General features: G+C 37.9%; 1 protein-coding gene across 1 annotated transcript in view; it reads left to right on the top strand.

Moving 5' to 3' along the window:
* The first annotated feature begins 5,847 nt into the window (after positions 1 to 5,847).
* Cbl (E3 ubiquitin-protein ligase CBL) overlaps positions 5,848 to 14,203 on the top strand; it is a 236,893-nt gene continuing 228,537 nt past the window's right edge. The window contains exon 1 of the mRNA XM_071594293.1: positions 5,848 to 6,605. Within this exon, the coding sequence (XP_071450394.1) occupies positions 6,058 to 6,605 (548 nt within the window). The 5' untranslated portion in view covers positions 5,848 to 6,057. The remainder of the gene's footprint in view (positions 6,606 to 14,203) is intronic.

Here is a 14,203-nt window from a genome sequence, read left to right as displayed (position 1 = left end):
CCAGATTTAATCTACCATTTAAGGTAGGTTTTGGATGGACTCAAGCAACCAAAAGGTACAGCAACAATTTCCTTGCCTCTCCTTACAAAATACAACCCAACATCCAACCCTCCAACAAGTCCCTCTTCATCTCTGTGTACTTCTTTCCTCCCTTCATAGCATCCCACTTAATTATCCTCTTCCTTCCTTGTTTGCCTAACATTCTCCCCACTATCACAGTCGTCAACATCCCACTGCCGATCAATATGCCCTTCAGCCATTTTTTCGTCTTCCTTATGATTTCTCCCAACAATCTCTTCTCGTCCCCCACCATACCCAGCACTTCCTCATTTGTTTTCCTTCTGGTTCATTCCAACTTCTCCATCCTTCTCCACACCCACATTTAAAAAGCCTTCGATATGCATCTATAGTCCATCATCCTACTTGAGTGACCAAGTTTCCATGATGTAAAAAACCACACTCCAAGTGTTGACAAGCCTTTTCTAAACATTCTTACTCAACATCCATGTCATCAACTCCCTCCTCCTTGTAAAAGCCTCTTTGCCTGATGCAATTATTCTCCTTACATCCCTACTACTTTGACCATTTTGGTCCAAATCACTTCCAAGATAGGTACACTGCTCCACCTACTCTGGTTTATGCACTCCTATTTCAACGTTTAACTTAGCCTTCCTCTTTCTGGAAAATTTCATAACCTTTGTTTCATTTACATTGATTATCATCCAGTATCTATAGCACAGAGTATCTAATTCACTCAGCAATGCTTGCAACCCCTTGGCTGACTAACAAACTGAAGCTTGGTCATCAGCAAACCTAACTGATTTTACAAATTCCCCTCAGACTTTCATTCCCACCTCCAGTTCTTCCCAAGCCTCCTTAATTATTTCCTCCACATCTTGTATATGTTGGCCAGTGCAGATGATAATGGGCAACCCTGCCTTACACCTCTTCCTAACACTGCCCATCTGGACTCCCAGTTCCCCACTCACACCTGTGCAGTCTGAGATATATACAGGTTGCGGATTAGCCTCCTGTCCCTCCAATCTATTCCTATTGCAGGCCCCGAGGGGGTGGGGTAAAGTCCTTACTTTCCAATCCAGCAGTCAGCCGTTCAAGTCCCACCTAGGCAGGTTTTCCACCACCTAGGGCATGTATGCTTGTGATTGTCTATATTGTAATGTATAAGGGATACATGGAAGAAGGGACTATAAAATCTTAATCTCATCTCAACAAAATTCACTAAATGAATCAATTTTGTGCAATAAATCAATTAATTTTTTCCAATTCACCTTATCAAATGCCTATTCAAAATCTAATTATCAGACAATTACATCCTCATGGCATTCTAAAAATTTACAAAACAAACACAATACACATGCGTTCACAAACACATACACACTGTATTCTATAGTACTCCCTTTAATCCAATGGCATCATGTGTGTCTCTCCCCTTCCTGAACCCAAACTGACCCTTAGTAATCATTTGCCCTGCTCTCTATCCTCTTATTGATGATTCTGTGAGCCACTTAAGCTGCGTGGGAAATCAAACTTACTGCTCTGTAATCCTCATATATTACGGGTCTGCCATTTTTGAATAGGAATTAACACTAATCTGATGAAGTCCTCCAGCCAGATTTCTCCCTTATTCGTGCTACAAATTAGTCCTTAAAAATTCTTATTTCCACTTACTGCTAACTCCCTTCAGTAATTCTGTAGGAATTTTGTCTTCCACCTCTTCCTTATTTGATTTCAATTCCTCCAGTGCCCCATCTCTGTCTCACGATTGAGTAAGCCCACTTGTGACAGAGACTATTGATGATAAAATTCATCCCTCATCACTATCTCCACCCACATCTTATTCCCTTTCTATATCTAAGCTTACTGGCCTAAGTTCTTTGCCATATAGCTCTTCTATATATTGCTTCCATCTCTATTTGTTCTTTTCTGTTTCAATTATTATATTATCTGACTTATCTCTTACTGTCAACACAAATCTTCCCTTCTTACTACCTGTTAGTGGTATACCTTCTAGTATAGCGCACCAATTTCACCCTTCCTCCACAAACTTTCCACACTGCATCTTCTACCATGCTACTTTGCTCTATTAGTTACCCTTCTCAATTTATTATCAAACTCTTTGTACTTCCTTCTGCCTAACTCTGTATTTACGTTCTTCCATTTCCTTCTCTCATTCCTCTTTCTAATTATTTCATCTGTGGTCCAATCCCCATTGTCCTCTTCCCATTAATGATTCCTTGAGTTTCTTTTGCAGTTTTTAATATATCTTTTTTGATATGCATTTACAGATATATATCCATTTTTCATCAATAGAACCGCTCCCTTCTTTCACTCATGACTTTCTCTGGAGCTTGCTGATACTTTTTTCTAGTTGTTCCTGTAAATGGTACCAAATTCCCTTCCCTAAACCATCTCTCCTATTTTATCCTTTTGAATTGGATGCTACACTTCATATTGTCATAATTGTGGTCAGAGTTCCCATCCTATCCCGTGAAACTGTGTAAATTGAACACTCTCTGCCTAAATCTGTGCCTAACCAGAGTATAATCTAACTGACATCTTTCTGAGTCACCCGGCATTTTCTATGCACACCTACGCCTTTTGTGGTGTTTAAACCAAGTGTTGGTGATGACTAACCCTTGTCTCCTGTAGTTCTCAATTGCTTTCTCCCCACAGTTCCCCCTTGGCCTAAACTGTAGTCCCCCACCTCATCACCATCTCTTCCTTCGCCAACCGTCGCATTCCAATCCCCCAACACTATCAAATATTTCCCTGCAGGAACACACGGGACTATGCCCTCTAACTGTTTGTATATTTTATCAACATCTTCCTCCTTATGATATGCTCGGTGTCATGTGTACCTGAATAATAACCAAGTTTGTCGGACCTGCTTTTATCAATACTAGCAATATTCTATTGCTCGCTTTCTCTATGCTTACCATGCTTTTTCCTACCATTTAGTTTAATACTATTGCCACCCCTTGTTGGTTCTTTCCCTCTCCTTCGTTTATACCTGTATTACTCTATAACCATCAAGAATATAATATGCAAATACGGTAAAGCCAGTGCAATAGGTATATGCAAATAGGTAATTCCAGTGCACATAATTAGATTAATGTGGATACAGATGGGGGAGAAGACATAATAGGTTAATGGTACAATTAAACAAAATTTTCACCCTGGATAGCTGCATGTCAGGAAGGATAGGTTACAGATTTCTGGAGGTTTGATGATAGTTCTAATTTTGAGGGGCATGGTGTATTGGTCATTATATAATCAGAGCTACAGCCTTAATGCCATCTTCGGTAATCATAAGAAATAAATTGATGATATAATTGTTAAATCTCATACAAATTTAAGTCTTATTGTTACTTGTTTTATTTACTTGTTTTTATCCCTTGGTTTTTCATAGGTGACAGGAGGTAGGGTTCTGAGGTACATTATTTCAGTGCAATTAAATAATTATTACATGGCCATTATAATTATTTGTACTCTTCCAGTTAAAGTATGTTTTAGTTGGAAATAACATGGTACAACAAAAAATTTCTTAGTCTCTCCTAATATACACAACTTGTCATCTGGCACTCCAATTCCCTTCTTTGATTTAGTATACTTCCTACCTAAACCTACAGGTTAAGGTAGGTTTTAGGATGGACACAACTATCAAATAAATATATTGTGACTCCTCACAAAACACAAAATCCAGCAACCTAGATCAGGTCCCTCCTCATCTCTGAGTACTTCCTTCCTCCCTTCATCCCGTTCAACATTCCTATCCTGTTCCTTCCCTTTCCTCTTTTGCCCAACATTCTCCCCTTAATTACAGTCTCCAACATCCCACTGCAGATCAATGCGCCCCTCTTCCATTTTTCCTTCTCCCTTAGAATTTCTCCCAACAAACCCCTCTCTTCGCCCACCATTCCAAGTACTTCCTCATTTGTTTTCTTCTCGGTCCATTTCACCTTCTCCATCCTTATCCACACCCTTAATTCAAAAGCCTCCTATCTGCATCCATCCTCCTGCTTCAGTGACAATGTTTCCACACACGTAATTACACTCCATATCAAAGTTTTAACAAGCCCTTTCTTATTATGCTCATATAGGGATCAAATTAACTTAATATACGATAACCTAAAGTAGGCAAAGTTAAATATTTTTCCTTACTCTTGAGGCTGAGTGAGGCTTGACATCCATGTTTATAATTGACTGACAGTTCTGAGAGCCTCCAGGGCCTCTCCTCATCCAAAATTTCCTTGTTATCGCAGTGTTAGGAGATCCTTAGAAAAACTTTCATTTTCGCTGGATTTTCATGCATTTTTAAGAGGGCGAGAATGTTTTCTTCTTCATCCTTCTTATTTATATTTGACAGATGACAAAATTTCCTTTATCCTTTCTTGAGGACTCTTCAAAAAAATTAACAATGCGCTTCAAGACATTTGGAAATGGTACTTTGTCGTCATAATGGGTTTCAATGTTTTATTTTGAGTTTCTTGTCCAAATTTTATTCATTTGCAAGATTGGAAAATGAAGAAAATGATGTATAAATAAACCTAATCTAAAAAATGTAGTCAAACCAACTCAAGTTTATGGAAAATCTTTGAGCAAAAGTGAAGTTTCTAAGGCTGTGTGCAACAAAGGCATGCAAATGGTAGCAATCCAGAGAAACCACAAGAGTGTATCTGAATTTATAGTGATCATAGGCTCAAACTCAAATAGTATTGCTCATATATTTCACCTGTATGAATGAACCAGAATCAGTACCTAAAAATGAAGGCAATTGCATATTAAATGATAAATCAGGGAAGAAGAAGGAGACCTAGTGACACCTGCTGCATGAAAACACCTCGGTATCAACAAAAGGAAGGACAATTCAGGTGTTATGGAGACACTGAACTTCGTTTTTCTGCTGATGGTGGGATGAAACTTAGTGAGATGGTGGGGAATATGGCCGGAATTTCACATCATATGAAGTTGATATGTCATCCTTTAGCACATACAAGTTATAATCTGTTTCACAAGAGCTCTTTGAATCTTTCGAATTAAAAAAAAAATAATACCATTATTTGTTGCTAGCTGAAAAGTTTGGACAACAGAAATGAAAGAATTTAATGAGAAGCATATTAAAAGAAAATTAAGGCGACTCTATTAATGGTAAAATTAGGTGGCTACTCCAACTGTCACTGAAACTAAGCATTATATTTTTGGGAAAAAAACACAACAGAAGCCAAAAACCTCGCAAGGTTACAATATTATGATTTAAAACCCATAAATTCTTTTCTTGAACAGCTCCCCACAATACGTAAATTGTTATCAACACATTAGGAATATAAATAGATCATTTAAAGAATATTGTATGAAATTAATCCGGGTATGTGCATATACACAAGGTTATTAATCGTGAAATGTATTTTGGGAAAGGCTCTTACTCTTCTGTAAATGATTCTAAATTTGGCCTTGCATTAAGAAAGATTTCCTTCCCAGTAATCCAATTAAACGAACAAAAACCGATACACACCAAGAGGCTAAAAGAGGTCATTGACAAAAAAATCGTAAAAAGTATGCAATAATCAGTTGAATAAATTTGAATTTATAATAAATGTTACGCGCTAAAAATTAATTACGTATTTGTTGATCTCGAATTAAGTGATTCCGGGAGTTCTGAACGAATAAATTCTAGTAAATATTCAAAGAGATTTTAAAATGAAATTCAGCGCGGACTACTATTCATTTGTTAACCTACATATATATTAAATAGCATTATATATATACATAATGCTGGCAACCATGTATGCAGTTTGGCAGGAGTGTAGAGCGCACTGTCGTAATCGTTTCGGCAAAACAGGATGCGGTGAGTTGATGGGAAGTATTTTAGTGTTGTTTTCGGTGTGGTTGCAGACATTTAAGGTGTGGATGGTGCTCAAGTTTTCTTTCAATAATTCTTGCGTGACTGTGATGCTAATCAAGTGGATCAGTTAAATGTTGCGGCTCAGTTTTGTCAAGTTAAGTCTTAAATCACTCGTGTAGGAAGGAGAATCCATCATGGCGGCCAACAACAGGAGTAGGACTGCTCAACACAAGAACATTACGTCAATATTTTCTAAACTTCACGGTGCATTTGCGGAAGCTATAGCCCCACCAAAGCTAGCAACAGATAAGAGGACATTAGACAAAACATGGAAATTGATGGACAAAGTGGTGAAGCTGTGTCAACACCAGAAAATGAACTTGAAGAACTCGCCCCCATTTATCCTGGATATACTTCCTGATACCTACCAACGTTTAAAACTAATTTATTCCAAGTACGAAGATAAAATGATTGTTTTACATAGTAATGAACATTTCAATGTATTCATTGTGAACCTGATGAGAAAGTGCAAACAAGCAATCAAATTGTTCAAGGAGGGAAAGGACAAGATGTTTGATGAAAATTCACACTATCGTCGGAATTTGACTAAACTAAGTTTAGTTTTTAGTCATATGCTAAGCGAACTAAAGGCAATTTTTCCTGTTGGGACATTTGCCGGCGATCAGTTCAGAATCACGAAGAGTGACGCCGCTGAGTTTTGGAAGAGCAACTTCGGAAACAGGTTAGTTTTGATTTGAAATATGTGAATGGAAGATCCTCTCAAACCCGTCAGATTTGTGTAAAAACTCTCGACAGAATCAAAAATTACATGCATGGAACACATAATTCTATATTTGTTTTCAAGTTTCTATTTTTCATTGTACGAATTATTTATTTAACTCTTTGATTTGTGTAATATATTAGGGATTTTATGCATTAGTAATCAAGTTATGTTGCTGTCATTGCTTAAAATTTTATTTCCTCACACCCAAATATAGCCGAGTGACCTCCGCCGTTCATTTGTCTCATTGCAAGTATATATGTTCTTAATAATGTAGCCTTGCTGATTTCCTACTTGTGACCTTATACTTAAGTTACCTTACTTGTACAAGAATGTAACTCTGTAGTGGTAGTTCTTAAAAGGAAATGGACAATGTACTGTTATATTAATAAGTCCATTGGCTAACGTAATGATTACTTGAGATTTGTTAATTGGTGGTATGTAACTATGTTCCAATATGCCTTCCTCTGATTTTTATTGACAAAGTTCAAGGCTAGCATACATTGACCTAAACCATTAACCCGCGTTAGCAAGCGCAGGGTTTAAAAAGGAAAATACCCTAATTTATTTATGAATAATTAGCATGTAGACATCAATTGTTTTAAAATGTTTTGTGTGTTCAGGTGGTTATTTATTACTAATTATCCTAAGCGTTGTTATCGGTTACCCGTGGCGAAACAGAATCAGTTGTCAGCTGGCAAACAGGTTCATTTGTGGATACAGCTTTGTCGATACCTGCAACTGAATAGCATATTGTCTTTTGCATAGCATCACCTGATAGCTCTGACACAATCATATCGGTTATTCAAGTTAAGTATTATAAATATATTCAAAATGTAATGGTGTGTTATGAGGATGTATTTATTCAAATTAAAATTATGAAGGGACTCGTATCCAATTTAATAACAATACGATTCAGCGCCATAATTTGGGTTGCACTTGGCCAAGATTCTACTGACCAGCATAAGTTATATACTTTAATGTTTCTGGAGATCTAAGGCATTCAGTCAGCCCTGAATGTATTGTGATGAAACTTCATTTATATATTTGTAATTCATATTTTTTGGCTATTTGCACTTTGTGATTACCATTGAGCGACGGGTTACTGGTATATAGACTCAATTGTTTGGAGACTGTTCGTAATACCGAACTGTAAGGGTAGGAAACCTACCCTAAATTAAGTTAAATTGCTGTTTTATGACTTGCAAGATCAGTGAAAATATTAACATGTATAATGTCTTGAATGCGTTATACTTGCTTCTCGAGGCTCTTTGAACACTTTAAACGTCAACAGAGTTTATTCCAAAATAACTGCAGGATAGTTAGGCCTAATTGAAAACTGTCAACTCTTGGATTTTAACCCAATCAAGGTGGTGCATAATAATACTATCTCGATTGGTCCCATTGGTTAAAGCTTGAGTGCTGAGCAGGTATTTGTTTGGAGAGAGACGGGAGGATGTTTATAGGCACCCTTACATGAGGTGAACCTCTCCTTTAAAAATGATATTCATGAGTGAAAGAATTCAATCCATTTGTCAAGGAGTGGGCTGTGGGGGAAGTATTTCTGTGGTATGATAATGCATTATTCAAAATTGAGGCAAAATTGCAAATACACTTCCCTGACTTGCACTGATGTGTACAGGGTGCTGCAACATAACTTTCCTTTTTCCGAAGCGGAACCCCTTTAACAAAGGAAGTCATGATGCTGCTCCCTGTGCATTCCTTTTGTGCTCAGTTTTATTATCATACCACTCTTTTCTGATGCAAATAAGTGAGGATTCATTAAAATAATATACAGTGCACCATGTACTAAAGGAAAAATGGTAGAATAGCCAGTGCTTTAATTTGGATTGATTGAAGTTGGAAGAGAAGAGCATAGGCATTGCCCTGGCACTCCTGCGGTCTTTGTGAATTCACCCCAAGCATTTCGCATGAGGTATTTATTGTGAGATCTGGCCGTTACTTCCATTGCCGTTTGATTAAGTGTTCAGGATCTCCTTCATGATTCTTCGAGGATTTCCCATTTGTCTGTACTAAAGCTAAATGTTATTTTATATCTGAATTATTGTATATCGTTTTGAAGTAGAATCATCATCGAGTATTCATTACTGCCATCAAATTAAAGCCGACAAAGCTTTGTGTGGTATATTACCATTTGATTGTGAACAATTGTCCGAACAAACCTTGTAATCTCTCACCCCGATCTTCACAAGTTTTAAGAGGGAAGTGTTTGTGCAGATTGATTACATTGCTCTAGGTAGTCCTACATCTAATGGAAATAAATTCAAAAGTAGTCACAAATCTTTTGTTTCTCCAAACAGGCTGAAATAATGAGGAAACTATTGAAGGAAAACTGTTTAGTTACTCAGTTTTATTCACATTTTCAAAGTAGGTAAGTTACAAGCGTTAACCATCCTTCTGATCTGCTAAAGTTGGTAGTGATTTTGCATAAATGAACATGCAGTAAGTATTACACTCCATGATTCGGTTCTTCTTCTATCGTTGTTTGTTAAACAGTTCAAAAGACTTGAGCCAAGTGTCATGTTGTGATACTTTTGCAAACAATTATAGTTTCTGCCCTGTACTATTGGTGATATTTGGTCAGTTAAGATGAGGGAAAATTATTTTTAATTTATGATGCATTAAAAGTATTGTATTGATCACGCTAAGTGAACTGAGTGGTTGAGGCGGAATGAGTTGATAGAATATGCTTTAAAGCATTCAGTAATGTTTTCAATGACATTGTACGTTTAATTTAGAACTGGAATTCAAAATTACAACATTAGTAGTATAACATCAAAGAATGCATCATCATAGTGAAAGATTTGCTGTTGCTCGAAAAATCATGAGTGGTTGAAGTTAATTGATTGGTACCAAATGAGAGTTGTCCAAATACCTTGTGATTTGATTAGTTAAGCCTTTTATGTCAATGTTGATGATGTATGAGCTTTAGCAATCTTGTTTTGTTGACAAAATGTAAAAATTGACAAGATCCAATTTGGAAAAATTGTGCAATTAGATCTATTTTTGTAAAAAGAAGTGCCCCGAGGGAAGATGAGTTACTTGCAGATTCAGGGGTTGCGGATATGTTTCATGATGTAAATAGTCATTAGAGTCATAAAAGTGAAGATTGTGGTGGTAAATTTACCCAAATTATATATTGCCATGCCTCTGTTGCAAAAGACAATCGCGTGGAGAAAGTTTCTTCGGAATTCTTGTCATTCTCCAAACGAGCACAAGGGGTTGAATAATTTTTTGGATGTCCTCTTTGTGGAATGGAGAGGGATTTGAAGGCACGTTCCTGGCTTTTACTTTCTGTGACAACATACTGCATGGCACGCAACTGGCCTGCTCTGAAATCTTATTCTGCCTCACAAGGAGAGCATGAATGTTCTAATTTAATTTGAGGAGCTTTTTGGTGAGACTTTGATGATTCATCAGTGTTATGTTCCTGTATTTTTCAAGGTTATTAAGTTCCTTGTGTTTTTCCAAAGTAACTTCATGCTTGCACATTAATGTGCATAATTTTCTAGATACATATTTCAGTGTTATTTAAATTTTTGTTTATATCGCAACTGCTGTACTTAATAGACTGTGATGATGCAGTAGTCGTGTTTATGTTGTAATATTCAAGGCTAATGTGAATTGCTGGTGAATTATTGTAAATGTCCTTTAGTGTTATTTAATACACAGAAAAATAGTAAAACTAATAGATCCATTAGTTTATTATAATATTCATATGTGTATACATAGTGTGTTGACAGCAGTTGAGTGGAGTAATTTAATTTATACCCAATGTTTGTATGGGAATATTTGTAAGTTTTAGGCATAATAACTCTCTCGGTATATTTCTCTGATTACGCGGTGGTAATTGGCTTGAATCATGCCTAATTGCTCGCCTAGGTCAATTGTTAAGGTGGTTTCACGTGTGTGCTGTTCATTGATCAGGAGTGCACATCCCTTGGTGGTTGCCATTATGCTTTTTAACTTAATATCCAGGATTCTCCTATGGTTCCCTACTTTTGGAACAGGCAAGTTCCGCAGTCAACTTTTCAGTAGCCGGTAGCCCCAACCATGTCTCATTAGAGTTCTTCTTTATTCGGAAACACTTTTATTATTTCCAGCAGTGATCTAATTAGTCAAGCTGGGCTTATGGTAGACCCAGGGGCTAATCACTGATATGCCTCAAAGCCCCCCATGGCACTAAATACCATGGCACACCACACATCACAATAAATAATTGTGCAACTCTGCATGCTCAGTCTTCTTCCTGGTATGCATCTGCAAGCCACCAAAAGTGTGGGAGGGGGTGTTAGGGTGCCAGCTATGCACACTAGAAAAATAAACGTACACCCTTAAATGCCCATCCACATCTTGCGTTGGCAGTTGGGATTGACCAAACCATTCTTCATTTATTTTTAAATAAAATACATATGGGAGTACCACCCTGTGAGAATGTCTTAATACTTAGGATGCGTGTCTGCTGATGGACAACAAGGGATTTACTTTCCTGGTAAATCACTGAACCAATCTTAATATCCCTTCCTCTTTCCTTTGACGGTGCTGCAAAAAACCCTTTGTAGCTCAAGGAAATATTGTTTAATGTTATTATTATTAGGTAATCTACCGGTTAAGGTAGGTTTTTGGATGGACATAATTACTCATTAAATAATTTGTGACCCCTAGCAAACCACAACATCATCCTCTATATCAGGTCCCTCTTCATCTCTGAATACCTTCTTCCTCCCTTCATCCCGTCCAACATCCCTATCCTGTTCCTTCCCTATCCTTGTTTGCCCAACATTCTCCCCCCTATCACAGTCTTCAACATCCCACTGCCGGTCAAAACCCCCTTCATCCACTTTGCCTGCCTACATAGGATTGCTCCCAACAAACCCCTCTCTTCGCCCACTGTACCAAGTACTTCCTCATTTGTTTTCTTCTCGGTCCATTTCACCTTCTCCATTCTTCTCCACACCCACATTTCAAAAGCCTCCAGTCTACGCCTATTCTCCTTCTTCAATTACCACGTTTCCACGCCGTACATAGCTACGCTCCATATCAAAGTTTTTAAGAGTCTTTTCTTAACATCCTTACTCAAAGTCCCCGTCATCAACTCCCTCCTCCTTGTGAAAGCCTCTTTGCCTAGCACAATTCTTCTCCTTACGTTCTTACTACTTTGACCATGTTGGTCCAAAACATTACCGAGATACGTAAACTGTTCTACCTGCTCTAGTTTTTGCCATCCTATTTTAATGTTTAGCCTAGTCTTTTTCTTACTAGAAAATCGCATAACCTTTGTTTTATTAATATTGATTTTCATCCCATACCTGTCGCACTGAATTTCCAATTCACTCAGCAATGCTTGCAGCCCCTTGGCTGACTGACAAACTAAAGCTTGGTCATCAGCAAACCTAACTGATTTTACGAATCCCCCACCCACTTTCATTCCTACCTCCAGTTCTTCCCATGCCTGTTCAATCATTTTCTCTGCATACAGGTTGAACAGCCACGGTGATAATGGGCAACCCTGCCTTACACCTCTTCCTAACACTGCCCATCCTGACTCCCCGTTCCCCACTCGCACCTGAGCAGTCTGAGACATGTACAGGTTGCGGATTGGCCTCCTTTCCCTCCAATCTATTCCTATTTTCTCATATATACTCATTAGTTTTTCCCAATTCCCTCTATCAAACGCTCTTTCAAAATCTACGAAACAGGCAAATACCTCCTGGTTGTATTCTATATTCCTGTCGAATCATATTCTCATTACTGCAATGGCATCACGCGTACCTCTCCCCTTCCTAAACCCAAACTGATCACCACCTAAGTAATCATTTTCCTTACTCTCTATCCTTTTGTTTATGATCCTGAGAACAACTTTAGCTGTGTGGGATATCAAACTTATTTTACTGTAAAATACATAGAGTTGATTGGTTCCATTTGTTACCATTTCACTTGTGAAATTGTGTTCATGAAATGACATGTGCATGACAACGCCACACCATGCAAGGGAGGGACGAGTTCTTGAACCTGTCAGTGTATGCGTCTTATCTCTCTTTATTTTATTCCAATTGTTCAATCGACCTGTGTTATGAGTGCCTCCTTTCTTCAGTCCACCATGTCTCTTCTGAATAACTTAATCTGCCTCTTAGATGCCATTACATTGTCCACTGTCTCGATACACATTTTACTTACTCATCAAAATTCAGCTGCCTTCCTGCACACAGGTATTATCCTCCCTCCTTCTCTCCTTTTTCTCTTTTCTTCCAATTGCTCCTTCAGCAACTCTCCATCTCTTCCCGTCTCCCGGAACAGTGAAGAATAACTGTAGCCACAATTACACTTCATCTGTTATCTTATCTGTCCATTTCACCTTTTCCTTCCTCTTCCACATCCCCACCTCAGGAGATAAATCTCATTATGTAGCATTAGATAAGTGAATAAAGAAGAGAAATGACTTTCATATTAAAAGAGTTATTTTCCACAGACTTACATATTTTACAGGCATACTAGATTAACACTCTTTTGATATGGACATCAAACATTTCCTTGAAATGAAGCCTGAAAGTGTTAAGTATATAAGATAAATGAAATCTATTTTATAAAATTGTTTTAGTTCTTTCATTGATAATTAAAATTAAGGGTTTAGCTTGGACACTTATCAATCATTAGCCAGTGGAAGAAATATATGAGAGACATCCAGGGGCAGACACATTAGCTTTCCCAAGGAGAGAGTGATCGGTGATCACATACCTCTTCTCTGCAGTCGAGAGGAATTTCTTTTGTAAATGATCCCAAATTGTTTCGTATGGTTTCCTTCCACTGCAATGTAATTGATTAATGATAGAAATCGTTTGTATGGGGAGATGAATTTGGAATCAACAGTTGGACAACCAACTTGGCCAGCCTGGGCGTAGAAAGTATGAAAGTGGAGAATTACTTAAGTGAGGGAGAGCCCACATTCACGAGCACGATCCCATTGTAACTATTCGAGGCAACTTGTCTGCCATTCATGTTTAGCATTATGAATTGCTTTTGATTCTGACTCGGTCAGTGAGATTTTCTTAATGCGAGAGACAGAATATGGAGGGAGCTGGTGATGCAGTGGGCAGAGACTGCTGGAGCAGAGGTTCGACAGCACATCCACCCTCACCCAAGCCATGTGTGGTGCATTTTGATGCGATTAATCTTTTCCTCTTATCGAGATCAGTGCTATTTGCCGATAGGGCCTATTCGTTTCCTGTGAGAGAAAGAGTCTTCTTTGTATCCTCCCTCCCTGCTCCCTCCTTCCATCCCTGCTCTTGAGACTGCAGAGTTACGTTGTTATGAAATGTTTCTTAGTGTTGGGTAGTATGTGAATCATTGGATGTAGTGCATAACCAGTAAAATAGTTTGGATAGGTGTTACTGTGTGACACATGAGACATTTTATATTTACGGGATGACATGATTATTTAATTCTTATTGATCCCGTTTTATATTTCATTCTGCTAGCATCCTAATTTAAAAAGCTTAAAAGACTCGAAAAGTGATGAGTCAGGCGTGATGTTGTGGAAT

This window comes from Hetaerina americana, unplaced genomic scaffold, assembly GCF_022747635.1.
Source record: "Hetaerina americana unplaced genomic scaffold, ioHetAmer1.1.p SCAF_6, whole genome shotgun sequence".
Lineage (NCBI taxonomy): Eukaryota > Metazoa > Arthropoda > Insecta > Odonata > Calopterygidae > Hetaerina > Hetaerina americana.
The sequence above is the reverse complement of the archived record's forward strand: the minus strand, read 5'-3'. Positions and strand labels throughout refer to the sequence as shown.